This window comes from Xenopus tropicalis, chromosome 2, assembly GCF_000004195.4.
Source record: "Xenopus tropicalis strain Nigerian chromosome 2, UCB_Xtro_10.0, whole genome shotgun sequence".
Taxonomy (NCBI): domain Eukaryota; kingdom Metazoa; phylum Chordata; class Amphibia; order Anura; family Pipidae; genus Xenopus; species Xenopus tropicalis.
The window spans coordinates 20,926,774-20,946,130 of NC_030678.2; the positions used below are offsets into that span (position 1 = coordinate 20,926,774).

The window sequence follows — 19,357 nt, forward strand, 5'->3', positions numbered from 1 at the left end:
CATTGGGGTGGGAGAGACGTGCCCAACTGATATACATTGTAGGCAAATGTAGGCTTTACGTGTCACCTCCAATGGGGGACAGAGTTTTTGGGTGGCAGGTTCCCTTTAATTGGAGCAAACATCTAATATAGATGACGGCTCATCTCCGGCATTAGGAAGCATCAGTTTCCCTAATGGCAGAGCATTTGTAGAAGTTCTCAACTGTTTACTTCGCTGGGGATTGCCTGAACCAATATTTGTTTGGCTGAATGTTGGGAAGCAAATATTTATGAGCCGTGGATCAAACAGGCGAGCGGTTTGCATACTTATGAAACGCTTCATCTGGCAACGACAACAACAAAAATTCAAAAATAAAAAAGATGTATGCTTTATATTATTGATTTTAAAACAGCCTCGTAGTCATGCAGGGTCAGCTATTTATGCATCTGCTGTATAATGTACTATTAATAATCACTTTTTGCCATTTCTGGCTGCTCCCAGTAATGATGCATCTAACTGTGGGGAATTATTGAGGCAGCACAAATTGCGTTCCGGAAAGAACCTTGAAGTTACTGTTGTTCAAAAGTCATTTCTGCTGAACCACTTCAATTTTAATAAAGCCAATAGTTTATTTGGGCATCTAGATGCAACTCAGCAACTGTTGCCCGCATCAGATATTCATCTTTTTAAATCAGGCAAGCGAGACCCGCAGCACACCAGCTGCTCTGTTCTGCAAAGCCCAAGCTGTTGACTGGCTGAGAATGCTGGGAGCTGCAGTTTGTGATTGCTGGAGGACAAATTGTCTGAGCAAAGCATAATAAATATCCTTTGTTCCATAGAAACATTCAGACAAATATATAAAGTTTAACATATGGTTTACACTGTAAATATTCATATTATTTCCTACATTTCCCTATTAAAGAAGCAAACTAGTATAACCCTCACATTTTTTATCTTACCTACTTTTGTTAGATGCAACCCCTGGGATGCATTTACTAAGGGGCAGATTTATCAAAATGTGAGTTTATAGCTTAATACATTAAAATTCACCAACGTTCTGTTCATTCTTATGGGATTTGTAGAAGGGTATATATCAAATGGTGAACTCTAACTTTCACCCATTGATAAATACGCTTAGGTCATGGGAAAACAAGCTTTTTTCAAAATGCATCTGTTAAAAGAGATTCTCCAGCAGAATCCTGCATACAGATTTTTTAATATTTAATTTTGACATTTCACATTGGGCTAGCCATATTTTTCATTTCCCAGGGTGCCACAGCCATGTGACTTTACTGCTGTGCTGCAAGTTGGAGTGATATTCCCCCCCCTCCCAGCAGCCGATCAGCAGAACAATGGGAAGGGAGCAAGATAGCAGCTCCCAGTAGGTATCAGAATAGCACTTATTAGTAAGAAATCCAAGTCCGGCTTGGGACTCCTCCAGTTACATGGGAGTAGGAGAAACAATAGGTTACCTTAAAGTAGTGCTAATGTGTAAAACAAAATTAAAGATGAATAAAATAATGGGATTTTGGTGGGAAGTGAGTTTCTTTTGCCATGATTAATTTGCCTCCCCCTATCTATCTGTAATGATGAATCAGTGAACTAAACCACAGCGACCAATCAAACATTTGCTTTCTTGCAGTATACTGTAAATAATAGCTGTAAGGCTATTTTTTTCTAAGATTTAATGCATTACTGCACAGATCAGATTCTGATATTAATAAATATATATTTTCCATGCATGTAGGGCTGCCACCTGTGGGTATTTTACTGACCTAGCTGGGGACAGGATTACAATTTTTTACTAAAAATGTATTTGCTGTTGAATTTGTAACTACCTGTTATTCAGCCCCTGGCACACCCACAACCTGCCCGAAATCCCTGCTTAAAGCCAGGACTTATTGCTCATACTCACAAAGTACCTGTCGCTTTGCCTCCAGCCCGGCACTTACTTCACTGGTCCAACCCATTTTGCATCATCTCTCCTCCCCCCTATAATTTCCCACCCCTTCACATCACTGTTCTGCACCATCAGGGTCCCACCCGTGCTCCTCTCACCTAGTTTTCCTAAAAGAAAGGCCTACATGCAAGTGATTTCAATTCCATTTGCACACATTATTTTGGAATTAGAAAACATTTTGTAATTATATCATTAAATAAACTTACTCTCGTCTCCGGTTTCAAATTCAAACTTATGGCTATAGGCGCTGTACCCCGCCGTAGTGCGGACACGGATGTGAAATATGTACTTGGTGGCTGGCTTCAGGCCTGTGATAATAACACTCGGAGCTTTGGATCTTGTAGAGGAATAGCTGAGCTGCTCGTGTTCCTGGAGACAAAAAGAGATAGATGCTGTTACAATGCTGAGTCCAAATAATCAGTGTAGTTCTACATCAGCCATTTGTGAAATGTGCAATGTGTTTATGTAACAAATGTCTACTCCAATGTAGTTTTCTAACAGTTTCAGTTGCCACAACTGTGCCCTGAATCAGAGGCATGAAATGGTCGTTTGGTTTTGGAGAATATCAAGCGAAATGATAAGAGAACGTTGCTGCTCGGAGTTAAATAGATAGAGACAGTGCGCCGTCACAGGAATGAAAAACAAGGTGTGCGTTTTAAAGACCCATTTACTCACTTCTACCCGCAGGTAGTGCCAAAATGCCGGCGCTATCCGGGGGTAGTCCTGTTGGCGAAAGAGAGAAATGCATTCAATTTATACCAATCTTAAGAATGCTGTTATCACACCCAATGAACATTGTTTTGGCTAATTTAACAGGACACATAACAAGATACAAGTATAGGATCTCTTATCTGGAAACCTATTATCCAGGTAGACAGACCATCTTCCGTAGAGTCTATTTGTGTAAAAAATCCTAATTGTTATTGTTTCCTTTTCTCTGTAATAATAAAACAGTACCTGTACTTGATCCCAACTAAGATATAATTACCCCTTATTGGGGGCAGAACAGCCCTATTGGGTTTATTTAATGGTTAAATGATTCCCTTTTCTCTGTAATAATAAAACAGTACCTGTACTTGATCCCAACTAAGATATAATTACCCCTTATTGGGGGCAGAACAGCCCTATTGGGTTTATTTAATGGTTAAATGATCCCCTTTTCTCTGTAATAATAAAACAGTACCTGTACTTGATCCCAACTAAGATATAATTACCCCTTATTGGGGGCAGAACAGCCCTATTGGGTTTATTTAATGGTTAAATGATTCCCTTTTCTCTGTAATAATAAAACAGTACCTGTACTTGATCCCAACTAAGATATAATTACCCCTTATTGGGGCAGAACAGCCCTATTGGGTTTATTTAATGGTTAAATGATTCCCTTTTCTCTGTAATAATAAAACAGTACCTGTACTTGATCCCAACTAAGATATAATTACCCCTTATTGGGGCAGAACAGCCCTATTGGGTTTATTTAATGGTTAAATGATTCCCCTTTCTCTGTAATAATAAAACAGTACCTGTACTTGATCCCAACTAAGATATAATTACCCCTTATTGGGGGCAGAACAGCCCTATTGGGTTTATTTAATGGTTAAATGATTTTTAACAGACTTAAGTTATGGATATCCAAATTACAGAAAGATCCCTTATCCGGAAAACCCCATGTCCCAAGAATTCTGGATAATAGGTCCTATACCAGTATATATTTACTCTAGTTAATCTAGTCCCAACCATTGGCTTGACTTGCACTGTGGATAGTTCACTTACAGTTCACTTAACCAGAGTGAATGTTGGTGGATAAATCATCATGAGATTATGGGCGCCACAAATCTCTGCAGTATGAGGCGTCAGAAATTGAATCTCACACTACTGAAGCATGGCAGCCTCTCACCAACCTATTTGCTTCAAGCACAAACTCATCAAGGCCCTTATGACTATCGGAAAATGATTATCTTACACAAGGAATAGCTCGACCTGAAACCCAATGCACACTCACATCTCCTGGGTTTGCAGGAAAGTAATAATGCCATTTATTGTATGGGATGGAGAATAACTGGGATGAAATGGCAACTGCACATGTATTTTACAATATTCACTTGGGGACTGATAAAATAAGGCAATTGCTGGTGTTTTATTCACTTCCAATTTGTACTTACTGTTTAATATGTCTGTTTCACATAATGGTTTTATTTAAATAATAATAATAATAATAACAACAACAACATAGTAGTAGTAGTTTTAATATTATTATAGGAATAACAAAAATAGCCACACTAATACGTGTACAGGATATCCAGAAACCCATTATCCAGAAAGCTCAGAATTACGGGAAGGCCTTCACCCATAAACTCCATTTTAGTCAAATAATTCAAATGTTTAAAAATGATTTCCTTTTTCTCTGTAATAATTACAAAAATATTACTTTGTACTTGATACCAACAAACATATAATGGGTAATTTACGACCCCAGGGGGGGCAGAAGGGTAAGAACACTAAGGAGCACAAGAGAATTAGTACTTAGTACTCATTTAACAAGACTTCCCATGGGGTTTTTGATCCCTGTATGGAGCACCAGATTCAAAATCCAGCACTCCCTGCAGAAGGAGACTTGCAACCTTTTTTTGCCCTGGGCATTGTGAATGAGCCCTATAACTAGTCCTTATTGGGGGCAAAATAATCCTATTGGATTAAATTAATGATTTTATAGTAGAGGTATAGAGTTCCATATTATGGAACAATCCTTTATTCGCAAAACCCCAGGTCCTGGGCATTCTGCATAAAAGGCCTCATACCTGTATCCATATTAATACACAAGTTATTATTATTATTGTTATTTTTATTTGTGCACTCCATCAAATTAACAATTTTTACCTTTTCAACCCAACTATTCCTGCAATTTAGTTTGGACTCACAGCAGGAGTACATCATTCGAGCTTGAAGAGCTCGCTAATAAAACGAGATGACTAACTAGTGCATGAAAGAGCAGCAAGAGAAATTAGATAGTATGGAGATCTGAGAGAAGACTTCTGCAAGGTTTAACTGAATGTGGAAGGGCCTAGTTTTTGACTGGGATCTCCTAACACTTCCTTAACTTGGCAAGGCAAAAAAGTGACTGTGAATCAGTTGGCTGCACTTCCCATTAATGTGACTGGACAACGCCCATGGCGAGTCGCACTGGTTTTTCTGGCACTACCTGTAAGGGGTAATCAATACAACTAGAAAGTTTATTGAAGATCCAACTGGGAATTCTACAGGTATCTCAGCTCACCATGTTTAGTATTTTTTTATGGACCCACTAAAAACCATTCAAACTAATGTATAAATGCCAAATAAAATAACCCTAAGGGGCCTATTCATGAAAGTACAAGTTCGAATCCCGAAATGGGAAAAATTCGGATTAAATACGATAATTTCTGATGATCGCAAATATCACAAAAATGCTTACATAAAAATCCGAATAGTCACAATAATATCATATTGACGATCTGAAAGTCACAAAATCGTAAACGGCGGGAAAGCCTTTCTGACTTTGAACCTTCAGTGCATGATTTTGGAAGCCTCCCACAGGACTCAATGGCACTCTGCAGCTCCAACCCGGCCCAAGGAAAGTCTCTCATAGGGCTCAATGGCACTCTGCAGCTCCAACCCGGCCCAAGGAAAGTCTCCCATAGGGCTCAATGGCACTCTGCAGCTCCAACCCGGCCCAAGGAAAGCCTCCCATAGGGCTCAATGGCACTCTGCAGCTCCAACCTGGCCCAAGGAAAGCCTCCCATAGGGCTCAATGGCACTCTGCAGCTCCAACCCGGCCCAAGGAAAGTCTCCCATAGGGCTCAATGGCACTCTGCAGCTCCAACCTGGCCCAAGGAAAGTCTCCCACAGGGCTCAATGGCACTCTGCAGCTCCAACCCGGCCCAAGGAAAGTCTCCCATAGGGCTCAATGGCACTCTGCAGCTCCAACCTGGCCCAAGGAAAGTCTCCCACAGGGCTCAATGGCACTCTGCAGCTCCAACCTGGCCCAAGGAAAGTCTCCCATAGGGTTCAATGGCACTCTGCAGCTCCAACCCGGCCCAAGGAAAGTCTCCCATAGGGCTCAATGGCACTCTGCAGCTCCAACCCGGCCCAAGGAAAGTCTCCCATAGGGCTCAATGGCACTCTGCAGCTCCAACCCGGCCCAAGGAAAGCCTCCCATAGGGCTCAATGGCACTCTGCAGCTCCAACCCGGCCCAAGGAGAGTCTCCCATAGGGCTCAATGGCACTCTGCAGCTCCAACCCGGCCCAAGGAAAGTCTTCCATAGGGCTCAATGGCACTCTGCAGCTCCAACCCGGCCCAAGGAGAGTCTCCCATAGGGCTCAATGGCACTCTGCAGCTCCAACCTGGCCCAAGGAAAGTCTCCCATAGGGCTCAATGGCACTCTGCAGCTCCAACCCGGCCCAAGGAAAGTCTCCCATAGGGCTCAATGGCACTCTGCAGCTCCAACCCGGCCCAAGGAAAGTCTCCCATAGGGCTCAATGGCACTCTGCAGCTCCAACCTGGCCCAAGGAAAGTCACGATACCGAAGCTTTAATGAATCCGAAACTTTCGTACTCGGCACGGCAATACGATTTTGTCGCGTAATTTTTGACGCACAGTACGAAAGAGTTGCGTAAATCAGCAGAAAAAATGGCGAAAACACGCAAGGTATGGAAAAGTCGGATTCAGATCGATCATACTTTAATAAATAGGCCCCTAAGTATGAGTTACCAAATCACAATGTTCAGTTCAATCAGCATTGCTTGCTGACCAGTGCAAAATGATTTCTTCTGATTTGATTTCATTATGAACTCAGAACTGATGGATCCATAATGATCTTTTGTAAGCCTGCATGGTGCGCCATCAGACCTAAAGTAACCTGGAGCAGAGCTGATAAAAGCATATAATCCTTGTTCCTTCAAAAATTTATTTTTTTATTGTTGGGCTAAAGTATTTACAGCTCACATATTCTCACTTATCTGGATCTCGCTGCAATACACCCTTATATCAAGAAAGATGCATTTGACTTCGTTCAGGGACCGAGATGATCCTTTTGATGAATATAAAGCAACTTACAAAATCAGCTTCTCAGGCAAAGAGAAATGAAAAAAGTGAAACATTGATGGAAGGGGCATCTGGGCTCATCGTCCGCTCATTGCTTTTGCCCAAGACTGTGATCAGTTAGCGGAACCAGTTCTCTTGAACTTGAACTGCTTGAGTTATATTATTGCTTATATATATTAGGTCTTAAAACCAAACAAAATAATATTTTTTGGCTGAAGCAATGAATAATGCATTGTGTAAAAACTAAAAACAAAAAAAGTTATAAAATTGTTATAAAATAAAAAAACCCAAACAAATAAATTCTACTTGTTATTGTTTGACTGCAAACTCTTTGGCTCAGTCCTATTTTTATGTAGGGCAACACCGACATCATATGCAATCTGCTTGTGCTTAACATGAAACAAAATTTGCTGGAGCTTGGAGTTTCAAGATGAAGTGCGGGATGCCTCACAAAGCATAAATTGTGAAGGTAATAAAGTAGAAACTACTCCCCGAGGAGCAAATTCACAGTCCCTGAAAGCGTTAGTAAATTTTCACATGGTTAGAACAGCACTGTGTCCCCGCTCTGGTGTCTTATAATATTACTTTGCTTTCAGACACATATTTTTTAGTCGTGCATGAACCACATATATATATTTGTTGTGTACGGTGATCTGATATGAAGTTCAAATGTTAATGGGAGAAAAAAACATTAAATAGTGTGAATATCACATGATGTATTGTTTAATAAGTGCTGTTTGTCTTTTCTGAAATTGGGCAAGTTGATTAGAGACAAGATCGGCTTCAACAATGCATGAGATATGATGGAGGCCAAACTTATTCTGTAAACTAATAAGGATTAATATTTCACTAATGCAACTGCCTTTGTCAGGAACAATAGGCTGAGTCCATATGCCGGGTGACACCGGTAACAGTAGGGTGACCAGATCACTTGAAAATTTGGAGACACATCTAGATTGCAGTTTAATTTAAATACATTCAGTGCTTATAGGGGGTTCCTGAGTGATTGCTAATTCCCCAGCATAGGTTTTAGTTATTGTAGAATGTATTTTTGCAGTTTAGCCACTAGGTAACAGGGTTTTGCAAGTTTGGGAAAATTAGGTGTAATAGAGCCTCCAGCCACTAGAGGGAAACATAGGGCAGAAAGTAAATAAGCAGGGTATCACACCCAGTTTGGGGCTTTTTGATGGTTGATCAGCAGGATAAACAGAGGGGGTGTCACAGTGAGAAACACTAGGCGTTTCAGGCAGACAGGCTGTTTAGCATGGGTAGCCCACACCCCAACAAGGAAGTAGATGGCTTAGCAGCCTTGGCTATGCCACAGTAAGGGATGAAGTGTCAGTGTTAGCACTAGCAGAAAAGGCCTTTGGCAAGGGACATCGCCAGAAAATTCCTGTTCAGAGAAGGGCATTAGAGGAATGCCGGATTGTCAAGTGGACAGGTGGGGAGTGAGCTCCCAGTGGGGGTGACGTTGGGGAAGGCTAGTCGGAGTGAAAAGGATGTGATTTTATTATGGGGAAAACCTGTCTGTGTTGCCCAGTGGAACTGAATGCTGATCGGAACAGTACTGTTGGATATATGTGACCGGCTGGAAACTGAATAAATATTTCATCTATTTGTGCTACATGCTGGCCTGCAACATGTATTTATTAGATGTGTCCCTGAATTTTCAGGTGATCTGGTCACCTTAGTAAATAGTTCCTTGAACAGTATGTTCTCATAGCAAGTGGGTGACAGGCAGTAGCAGAGTCTGATGAACAGGCCAGACATCAGGACAGGTGGCAGACAGAAGCGGAGTCAGATAAGCAGGACAGACGCCAGAACCAGGAAATCACCTAGAGTACTGAAGAATGGCAGAGAATCAAGGATCAGACAGGGGCTACAGCAGGGATCCCCAACCCTTCTTACTTGTGAGCCACAGTCAAATGTAAAAAGACTTGGAGAGCAACACAAGCACCATAAAAGTTCATGGAGGTGCCAAATAAGGGCTGTGATTGGCTATTAGGGGCCTCTATGCACCCTATCAGCTTACAGGGGCTTTATTTGGTAGGAAATCAACCTAATTCAACCAAAACTTGCCCCCAAGTCAGGAATTCAAAAATAACTACCTGGTTTGGGGGCACTGAGAGCAACATCCAAGGGGTTGGGGAGCAACATGTTGCCCCTGAGCCACTGGTTGGGGTCACTGGGCTAAAGAAACAGGAGTTTTCTCAAGAACATGAGAGACATTCCATGGAAACAGTGAAGAAGGATAAGATATAAGTTATTGTCCAGCACAAGCTCCTATAATGGTCAGTGGTTTCCCAGAGAAATTCACACCATTCACCATTCAACACCCCATTTAAGGTTTAAATCCTGAGTCTTTTTGCTAATTTAATCTATGGGGCAGATTTACATTTTTTTTATTTTCGCCGAATTTTTTGTCGCTTGCACAACTTTTTCGTTTGCTTGCATGAAAAAATCGGAAAGGTTTTCCCGCTGTTTACAATCGTTCGGTACGAAAATTTTGTGACTTTCGGACCAATACGATATTATCGTGACTAATACGATTTTTTCGGAAGCATTTTCGTGATATTTGCGATCTTCATAAATTTTCGTATCTAATGCGAATTTATCCCATTCGGGATTCAAACTTGTGATTTCATGAATCTGCCCCTATGTGTATAGGATACATATCTGCAACCTGGCTCTGCTCAATGTATGTATTAAAAGGAATATGCCCTCATAAATATAGTGTATCTAATAAAAATACAATTTCATGTTTCAAAATAGATAAGGGATGTGTAATATGGAGAGTATTTATTGCCACTTGGCATAGACTGCTTCCTATTGGGATCATCTGAAAGGTGATAATCACTCATGAGTGACAATTGCAAGTAGTTATTTGCGGATCCCACATAAGTGTCACCTACTGCAATGTTCTACCCTCAACTCTTGGTGGAAACATCTCTGCATGATCTTCATCTCAGCAAATTTTAGGTTGCAAGATTTTTATGGTTTTTTTTACATTCAGGCAAAAGAAACATGATTTTGGGGGAAAAAAAGAAAATCACAGCCTGGAATACTAATAACATTTCCCCTCAGTCAACCAGTTTATTTTGAGAAATGTTAGGGTCCTTAGACAGTAACCTACATGAAGGACATTTATAATAACAATAAATACTATTATCATTTTTAATAAGAATAACATATAGCTGTAACCCCAAAACACAAAAAACAAAGCTAAAATACTACATTTATGTGAATATTAGAAAATAGAAAATATATCTATGTGCAAGGAAACATCAAATGTAAAATTGGTTTTGTAGTTAATAACTGTTCTTTTGCTCTGTATTTATTACATAACAATTGTGCCCAAAGCCTAAACAATCCTAGATATAGAGTAATAACTACCTGAATGTAAATGTCATGGCCTGTGGGACCTCACACTAATATACTTCAACATATAGCTTCTCTCATTGGATCAATTATATGCAATATACAGCATAGTCAGCCCTTGGCTGGAGAATAGGGAACCTTGTAGGCAAAACCCACTATTCCACTGCTGTCAACAGTTAATTCTGCTCATCCCCCCACCGGTCACACACACAGGGTCTCTCATGTATGATATCAATTGTGTTTTGCATCAGATTTAGGAGGAGGCCTTGGTACTCTATATCAATTATGGAAGTACAATGTTTTAGTGCAGTTTGGTTTTTATTTATACAGAAAACAATTATCTTCTCAAACACAGATATGGTTAGCCAAGGAAGTCAAAGGTAACTTTGTACAGGTAGGAGATCTGTTATCTGGAAACGTGTTACCCAGAAAGCTCAAAATTACTGAAAGGCCATCTCCCATAGACCCCTTATTAATCATATAATTAGAATTTAAAAAATGTAATTTCCTTTCTCTCAGTAATAGTAAAACAGAACCTTGTACTTGGTCCTAACTAAGATATAATTAATCCTTATTGGGGGCAGAACAGCCCTATTGGGTTTATTTAATGGTTAAATGATTCCCTTTTCTCTGTAATAATAAAACAGTACCTGTACTTGATCCCAACTAAGATATAATTACCCCTTATTGGGGCAGAACAGCCCTATTGGGTTTATTTAATGGTTAAATGATTCCCTTTTCTCTGTAATAATAAAACAGTACCTGTACTTGATCCCAACTAAGATATAATTACCCCTTATTGGGGCAGAACAGCCCTATTGGGTTTATTTAATGGTTAAATGATTCCCTTTTCTCTGTAATAATAAAACAGTACCTGTACTTGATCCCAACTAAGATATAATTACCCCTTATTGGGGTCAGAACAGCCCTATGGGGTTTATTTAATGGTTAAATGATTCCCTTTTCTCTGTAATAATAAAACAGTACCTGTACTTGATCCCAACTAAGATATAATTAATCCTTATTTGAGGCAGAACAATCTTATTGGGCTTTTTTAATGATCTTAATAAAAAATGATTTTTAGTAGACTGGTAAAGGTGAAGTTATCCAAATTACAGAAAGACCCCATATCTGGAAAACCCCAGATAAGCAATCTGGATAACAGGTCCCTTTCCTTTATTATGTACAGAATAGTATAGAAGAAAATGTATTGTTGTAAATGTAGATCCAGTCATAAAATTTATTTTTTGTTTTCAATTTCAGTCTTTTGAAAGGATTCCCTAGCAAACAGGCATCACAAAAAGTTTCCTTTTTCCACTTGGCAAAACAAAAGTATAAACAGAAGGAAGAGTGTGCAGTTGGGTTACAGTATCTATGGGCCAATTGTTTGTATTGTTTGTACAATTATATGGGTAATTTTTGTAAGTGAACCTTTAGTATAGTAACATAGTAACATAGTAACATAGTAACATAGTAAGTTGGGTTGAAAAAAGACATACGTCCATCAAGTTCAACCATAATGCCTATATATAACCTGCCTAACTACTAGTTGATCCAGAGGAAGGCAAAAAACCCCATCTGAAGCCTCTCTAATTTGCCGCAGAGGGGAAAAAATTCCTTCCTGACTCCAAGATGGCAATCGGACCAGTCCCTGGGGCAACTAGTACTAAGAGCTATCTCCCATAACCCTGTATTCCCTCACTTGTACTGAGAGCTATCTCCCCTACCCCTGTATTCCCTCACTTGTACTGAGAGCTGCCCTCACTTGTACTTGGTACTGAGAGCTATCTCCCATACCCTGTAGTACTTATCTCCCCTACCCCTGTAGTACTGAGAGCTATCAACTCCTATCCCCCCTAGTATTCCCTCACTTGTACTGAGAGCTATGTACCCCTCACTTGTACTGAGAGCTATCTCCCCTACCCCTGTGTACTGAGAGCTATGTGTACTTGTATTGTGTATTCCTTTGTACTGAGAGCTATCCCCCTTGTATTCCCTCACTTGTACTGAGAGCTATCTCCCTACCCCTGTATTCCCTCACTTGTACTGAGAGCTATCTCCCATACCCCTGTATTCCCTCACTTGTACTGAGAGCTATCTCCCATACCCCTGTATTCCCTCACTTGTACTAAGAGCTGTATTCCCTCACTTGTACTGAGAGCTATCTCCCATACCCCTGTATTCCTCACTTGTACTGAGAGCTATCTCCCCTACCCCTGTATTCCCTCACTTGTACTGAGAGCTATCTCCCCTACCCCTGTATTCCCTCACTTGTACTGAGAGCTATCTCCCATACCCCTGTATTCCCTCACTTGTACTGAGAGCTATCTCCCCTACCCCTGTATTCCCTCACTTGTACTGAGAGCTATCTCCCATACCCCTGTATTCCCTCACTTGTACTGAGAGCTATCTCCCATACCCCTGTATTCCCTCACTTGTACTGAGAGCTATCTCCCTACCCCTGTATTCCCTCACTTGTACTGAGAGCTATCTCCCATACCCCTGTATTCCCTCACTTGTACTGAGAGCTATCTCCCATACCCCTGTATTCCCTCACTTGTACTGAGAGCTATCCCCCCTACCCCTGTATTCCCTCACTTGTACTGAGAGCTATCTCCCATACCCCTGTATTCCCTCACTTGTACTGAGAGCTATCTCCCCTACCCCTGTATTCCCTCACTTGTACTGAGAGCTATCTCCCCTAACCCCTGTAATTCCCTCACTTGTACTGAGAGCTATCCCCGCCTACCCCTGTATTCCCCTCACTTGTACTGAGAGCTATCTCCCCTACCCCCTGTATTCCCTCACTTGTACTGGAAGAGCTATCCCCCCTACCCCTGTATTCGCCTCACTTGTACTGAGAGCTATTTCCCCTACCCCTGTATTCCCTCACTTTGTACTGAGGAGCTATCTCCCCTATGCCCCTAGTATCGGCCTCACTTGTAGCTGAGAGCTATCTCCCCTACCCCTGTATTCCCTCACTTGTCAGCTGAGAGCTATCCCCCCTACCCCTGTATTCAGCTCACTTGTACTGAGAGCTATCTCCCCTACCCCTGCTATTCCCCCTCACGTTGTACTGGAGAGCTATCCCCCTACCCCTTGTATTCCGCTCACTTGTATGCTGAGAGCTATCTCCCATACCCCTGTTATTCCCCACTTGTACTGAGAGCTCCTACCCCCTACCGCCCTGTATTGCCCTCACTTGTACTGAGAGCTATCTCCCCTACCCCCTGTATTCCCTCACTTGTACTGAGAGCTATCTCCCATACCCCTGTATTTCCCTCACTTGTACTGAGAGCTATCTCCCCTACCCCTGTATTCCCTCACTTGTACTGAGAGCTATCTCCCATACCCCTGTATTCCTCACTTGTACTGAGAGCTATCTCCCCTACCCCTGTATTCCCTCACTTGTACTGAGAGCTATCTCCCCATACCCCTGTATTCCCTCACTTGTACTGAGAGCTATCTCCCCCTACCCCTGTATTCCCTCACTTGTACTGAGAGCTATCTCCCATAACCCTGTATTCCCTCACTTGTACTGAGAGCTATCTCCCCTACCCCTGTATTCCCTCACTTGTACTGAGAGCTATCTCCCCTACCCCTGTATTCCCTCACTTGTACTGAGAGCTATCTCCCCATACCCCTGTAATTCCTCACTTGTACTGAGAGCTATCTCCCCTACCCCTGTATTCCCTCACTTGTACTGAGAGCTATCCCCCCTACCCCTGTATTCCCTCACTTGTACTGAGAGCTATCTCCCCTACCCCTGTATTCCCTCACTTGTACTGAGAGCTATCTCCCCTACCCCTGTATTCCCTCACTTGTACTGAGAGCTATCCCCCCTACCCCTGTATTCCCTCACTTGTACTGAGAATGTCCTATTTCTAGCAACTTTGCAATTGTTCTTCATTATTTCTTTTTTATAGTTTTTAAATGATCTGCCTTTCTTATCTACATCATTCCAGCTTACAAATGGGGATCAAAGCCCAGCAGCTAAAAAAAAAACTATTGCGTTGTGCTTACAATTATTTTTGTTATTTTTTATTCCTTATCTTTCTTTCAGGCCCCCTACTATTCATATTCCAATCTCTTATGCAAACCACTACCTGGTTGCTAAGGTACACAAGACCCTAGCAACCATATAGCTGCTGAAATTCCAAACTGGAGAGCTGCTGAACAAAAAGCTACATAACTGAAAAACCACAAATAATAAAAAAAGAAAACCAACCAAGTTTCTATAGAAGTCAATGGGAGTTGTCCTAGGCAAAGTTAAGCCATATTTTCAATTCGAGATATTCATGTTTTCAAGTTTTATTCGAGGTATTTACGTTTTCTTATTTGAACCACAGTATTAAATAAGCGAGCACTCGATATATGAGTTTATTCAATTAAAATTCATTAAAAAATGGAGTGTATTGTTGGGGTGGCTTGGTGTTAATGAGATATAACCAGCATGCATTGGAACTGGGCCATAGATGCTAATGTTTACGTTATCTGTGACTGCACAACTCTGTCTGCAATACAAATACTGTGTATTCTGCCTTTTTCTTGAAAGCAACATGAAAGAAAACAATTTCAATAATCAACACAATTTAGAATAAAGATTAATTTGTTTGAACATCATTAACATTCTGTTTGTACAGTTAAAATAAAAACCAGGCACAACTCTAGCGCAAAAGTCCAACTAGAAAGCTAATTTCATACACGATTTGGAATGTTTTCTCAGAGCCAGATAAAATATATATTTTCTTTAGCGTGGATCGCTGCCTAATTTAATGAAGCGGAGGAAATAACACGGTCTGGAAAGAGAAGCAAAACGCTGTTTAGACTGACAATCTATTGGCTCATTATTTGCATTGCTATGTAGATGGGCAAAGTTTGTGCAAGGTCACTGTGGAAAAAAAAACAAAAAAAGTTCCGTCCAACCTCATCACATATCTGCAGTGGTATAAATACTTTCATTAGCAGCAGGTGTATTCCCATAGAAAACAGTAAAGCTATTAACAGCACAGTGAGGAACACACAATAATAGGTTGTTAACTCTGACAGGAGCACTGAGAAAGGACACTTTGAAAGCATTAATAATAAATGATGCATATTTTGTAGAGAAAATGAAAATGCTTACATTAGTACACAATAGCGGGTGTCAATTTCCATTCCCTTATTTACTTATATAGAACATTTTGTCCAGGAGATGGATCTCCCACACACCTACCCAAATAGCATCTCATTGTACCACTTTGACATGGATTGCTATGAGCACATCTAACGCCCAATGACTCGTCTAGAGGCTCAAAGAGTGTCAATTCTTAAAAAAAAAAATTTTATGCCGTGGACAAAAAAATCAGGTATTTATTTGTTCAAGTTAATTTCGGGGTCCATTATTTGTTCAGATATAAAGAATCATTACTGTATCAGACATTAATGTAAATGTTCACTTTCGGACAAATGCAAACAGCCTGTTACATTACGAACATTAAAATAAATTAAGGGGCACTGTGTGTATTTTTTGCGACAACTTTTTCCTACCTTGCAACAATTTGTTTCGGCTTAATTAAAGCTTCGTTATCATGACTTTCCTTGGGCCAGGTTGGAGCTGCAGAGTGCCATTGAGCCCTATGGGAGACTTTCCTTGTGCCAGGTTGGAGCTGCAGAGTGCCATTGAGCCCTATGGGAGACTTTCCTTGGGCCGGGTTGGAGCTGCAGAGTGCCATTGAGCCCTATGGGAGACTTTCCTTGGGCCGGGTTGGAGCTGCAGAGTGCCATTGAGCCCTATGGGAGACTTTCCTTGGGCCGGGTTGGAGCTGCAGAGTGCCATTGAGCCCTATGGGAGACTTTCCTTGGGCCAGGTTGGAGCTGCAGAGTGCCATTGAGCCCTATGGGAGACTTTCCTTGGGCCGGGTTGGAGCTGCAGAGTGCCATTGAGCCCTATGGGAGACTTTCCTTGGGCCGGGTTGGAGCTGCAGAGTGCCATTGAGCCCTATGGGAGACTTTCCTTGGGCCAGGTTGGAGCTGCAGAGTGCCATTGAGCCCTATGGGAGACTTTCCTTGGGCCGGGTTGGAGCTGCAGAGTGCCATTGAGCCCTATGGGAGACTTTCCTTGGGTCGGGTTGGAGCTGCAGAGTGCCATTGAGCCCTATGGGAGACTTTCCTTGGGCCAGGTTGGAGCTGCAGAGTGCCATTGAGCCCTATGGGAGACTTTCCTTGGGCCGGGTTGGAGCTGCAGAGTGCCATTGAGCCCTATGGGAGACTTTCCTTGGGCCGGGTTGGAGCTGCAGAGTGCCATTGAGTCCTCTGGGAGGCTTCCAAAAACATGCACAGAAGTTAGTAAGGTTTTCCCGCCGTTTACGATCATTTGGATACGAAAATTTTGTGACTTTCAGATCGCCAATACGATATTATCGTGGCTATTATGATTTTTTTTGTAAGCATTTTCGTGAAATTTCGTGATCATCAGAAATTATCGTATCTAATCCGAATTTTACCCATTTCGTGATTCAAACTCGTACTTTGATGAATTTGCTCCAAAGTGTTACCAAGATATTTAGCTCTTCAGCTTCTCTTTGCCAATCTTGAGAAAATCTCCAATTTCTTCCCCCAACTCAGGGGAAGGGGGGGGGGGGGGCGGTTTGCGACCCCCTGCTTTCGACAGTGGACCTTTCTAACAAGATGACAAAATAGTAAGTTCGGAATACAGTGCTACTGTGCACACCCCTGTAATTTGCATTTCATTAATCCAGTTGGCTAAAGTGTACCAGCCAATTGGATAACTGATATGCACGTTAACTAGAAGGAAGGTTTGGGGTCTTTGGAACTCTACGACGTACAAAAACAGTAAACCAAGTTGGACTAGGAATCTGAGGTTCCTTCAAGACCGGCAAAGAAGAATATTTATTTTATTTTCATAAAGCAAAATCAGTTAGAAAAAACTTTTTTCATGAGCTGTTTACTTTCTGACTTTTGTCCAAAGGTGAACATCATTGAAACAAAAAATTGGGCTGCTCTAGGACTTCCCAGGGGTAAGATTGCCACAGTTGCAGATCAAAGCCGTAGACAATAATATTCTCAGAAAAAGAGCCATGTATTTTGTTATCATTCTGGTTTTTGAAATATTTTGTTTTGCACTTCCCCAGTCTAAAATTGAAACTGTTAGGTGGTGCCAAGCCTCCTGGTATCTCCGGCACTGGTTTGGATGAACCATTTGTTATTGAATGTGATAGGGCCGGAGGGGAGAGAGAAGTAGTAAAAACTAATAATTACAATAAAAACTACAATGAATGAATCTTCTTTCTCTTTAGTAGAGTTGGCTGACCTCAGCAGCCATGCAACATTGTAAAGTTCACATTAAAGAGAGTCCTAATAGAAAGGGACAATATAAGGATAAGACAAAAAATACAGAAGACCTTTACAGATTGTCTCAAAATATGAATGTGCTCTTCAGACTAGAAATTCATTCCAATATGACTTTCTCTTTAAACTTTCATTGGTCTCCTGATAGTTGTTCACATTCTGATGAAGGTTTCCTTTTATTTCATTGGTATCAGCATCAATGAAACAAGTTCAGTAGCTTGCTTCATACCTTCATTTTCTCAAACCTTCAGGCACTGTTTGCCACTTCCCTTGGAACTGTCACTTCAGTTTGTAGAAATTATTGATCCAGTATAACTGCACATACTTTGAGCGCCCATGGTGTTGTTTGGCTTTTTAACTGCTGGTTGCCTGCTGGATCTTGGAGGAAGCCTTGGTCCTTGTAACTAACAAGCTAAGTTACATGTAAGCAATTACAGGTATTGTACATGTTATCCAGAATACTTGGGACTAAGGGTATTTAGGATAAGGGGTCTTTCAATAATTTGGATCTCCAAACCCAAAGTCTACTAAAAAATCTATAAAACATTAATTAAACCCAATGGGATTGTTTTGCCCCCAATAAGGGGTAATTATATCTTAGTTGGGATCAAGTACAGGTACTGTTTTATTATTACAGAGAAAAAGGAATCATTTAACCATTAAATTAACCCAATAGGGCTGTTCTGCCCCCAATAAGGGGTAATTATATCTTAGTTGGGATCAAGCACAGGTACTGTTTTATTATTACAGAGAAAAGGGAATCATTTAACCATTAAATAAACCCAATAGGGCTGTTCTGCCCCAATAAGGGATAATTATATCTTAGTTGGGATCAAGTACAGGCATGGGCGTCCACAGAAGGGGGCAAGAGGGGGCACTTGCCCCCCCCTGGAAAAGTAGCAAAAAAAACAAAAACCTTACTCCGTTTCTGCAGTCCCCTCAAGCCCGTTTTTGCTGTGCTCCGATTGGATCTTTCTTCTTGTGGATTCTCCAATCAGAGCACAGCTTCCTTGACAGACAGTAAAATTGACCAATCAGAGCACACATGCACACAGGGATCGGGAGATTTTGCAAACTGGAAACAGAAATAAAGACTGAAAAGAAGAATCTGCCCCTGTAACTTTACCTAAGAACCAACTCTCAACTTTTGCTGCAGTTTTCATCCCACAGGTACTATACCCAGGCACTATACCCAGGTACTATACCCAGGCACTATACCCAGGCACTATACCCAGGCACTATACCCAGGCACTATACACAGGTACTATACCCAGGCACTATACCCAGGCACTATACACAGGCACTATACACAGGTACTATACACAGGCACTATACCCAGGTACTATACCCAGGTACTATACACAGGCACTATACACAGGTACTATACCCAGGCACTATACCCAGGCACTATACCCAGGTACTATACACAGGCACTATACCCAGGCACTATACCCAGGTACTATACCCAGGTACTATACACAGGCACTATACCCAGGCACTATACCCAGGCACTATACACAGGCACTATACCCAGGTACTATACCCAGGTACTATACCCAGGCACTATACCCAGGTACTATACACAGGCACTATACCCAGGCACTATACCCAGG

The 19,357-nt window shown here is 41.5% G+C and overlaps 1 protein-coding gene across 2 annotated transcripts in view; it reads right to left on the reverse strand.

Moving 5' to 3' along the window:
- Nucleotides 1-19,357, reverse strand: part of epha6 (EPH receptor A6) — a 479,518-nt gene that overhangs the window by 95,984 nt on the left and 364,177 nt on the right. The window contains exons 7-8 of one of the 2 annotated variants that reach the window (XM_031896584.1): nucleotides 2,615-2,662; nucleotides 2,146-2,308 (exon numbers count right to left, since the gene is read on the reverse strand). In XM_031896584.1, the coding sequence (XP_031752444.1) occupies nucleotides 2,146-2,308; nucleotides 2,615-2,662 (211 nt within the window). The remainder of the gene's footprint in view (nucleotides 1-2,145; nucleotides 2,309-2,614; nucleotides 2,663-19,357) is intronic. The other variant, XM_018091417.2, reaches the window with a different exon arrangement.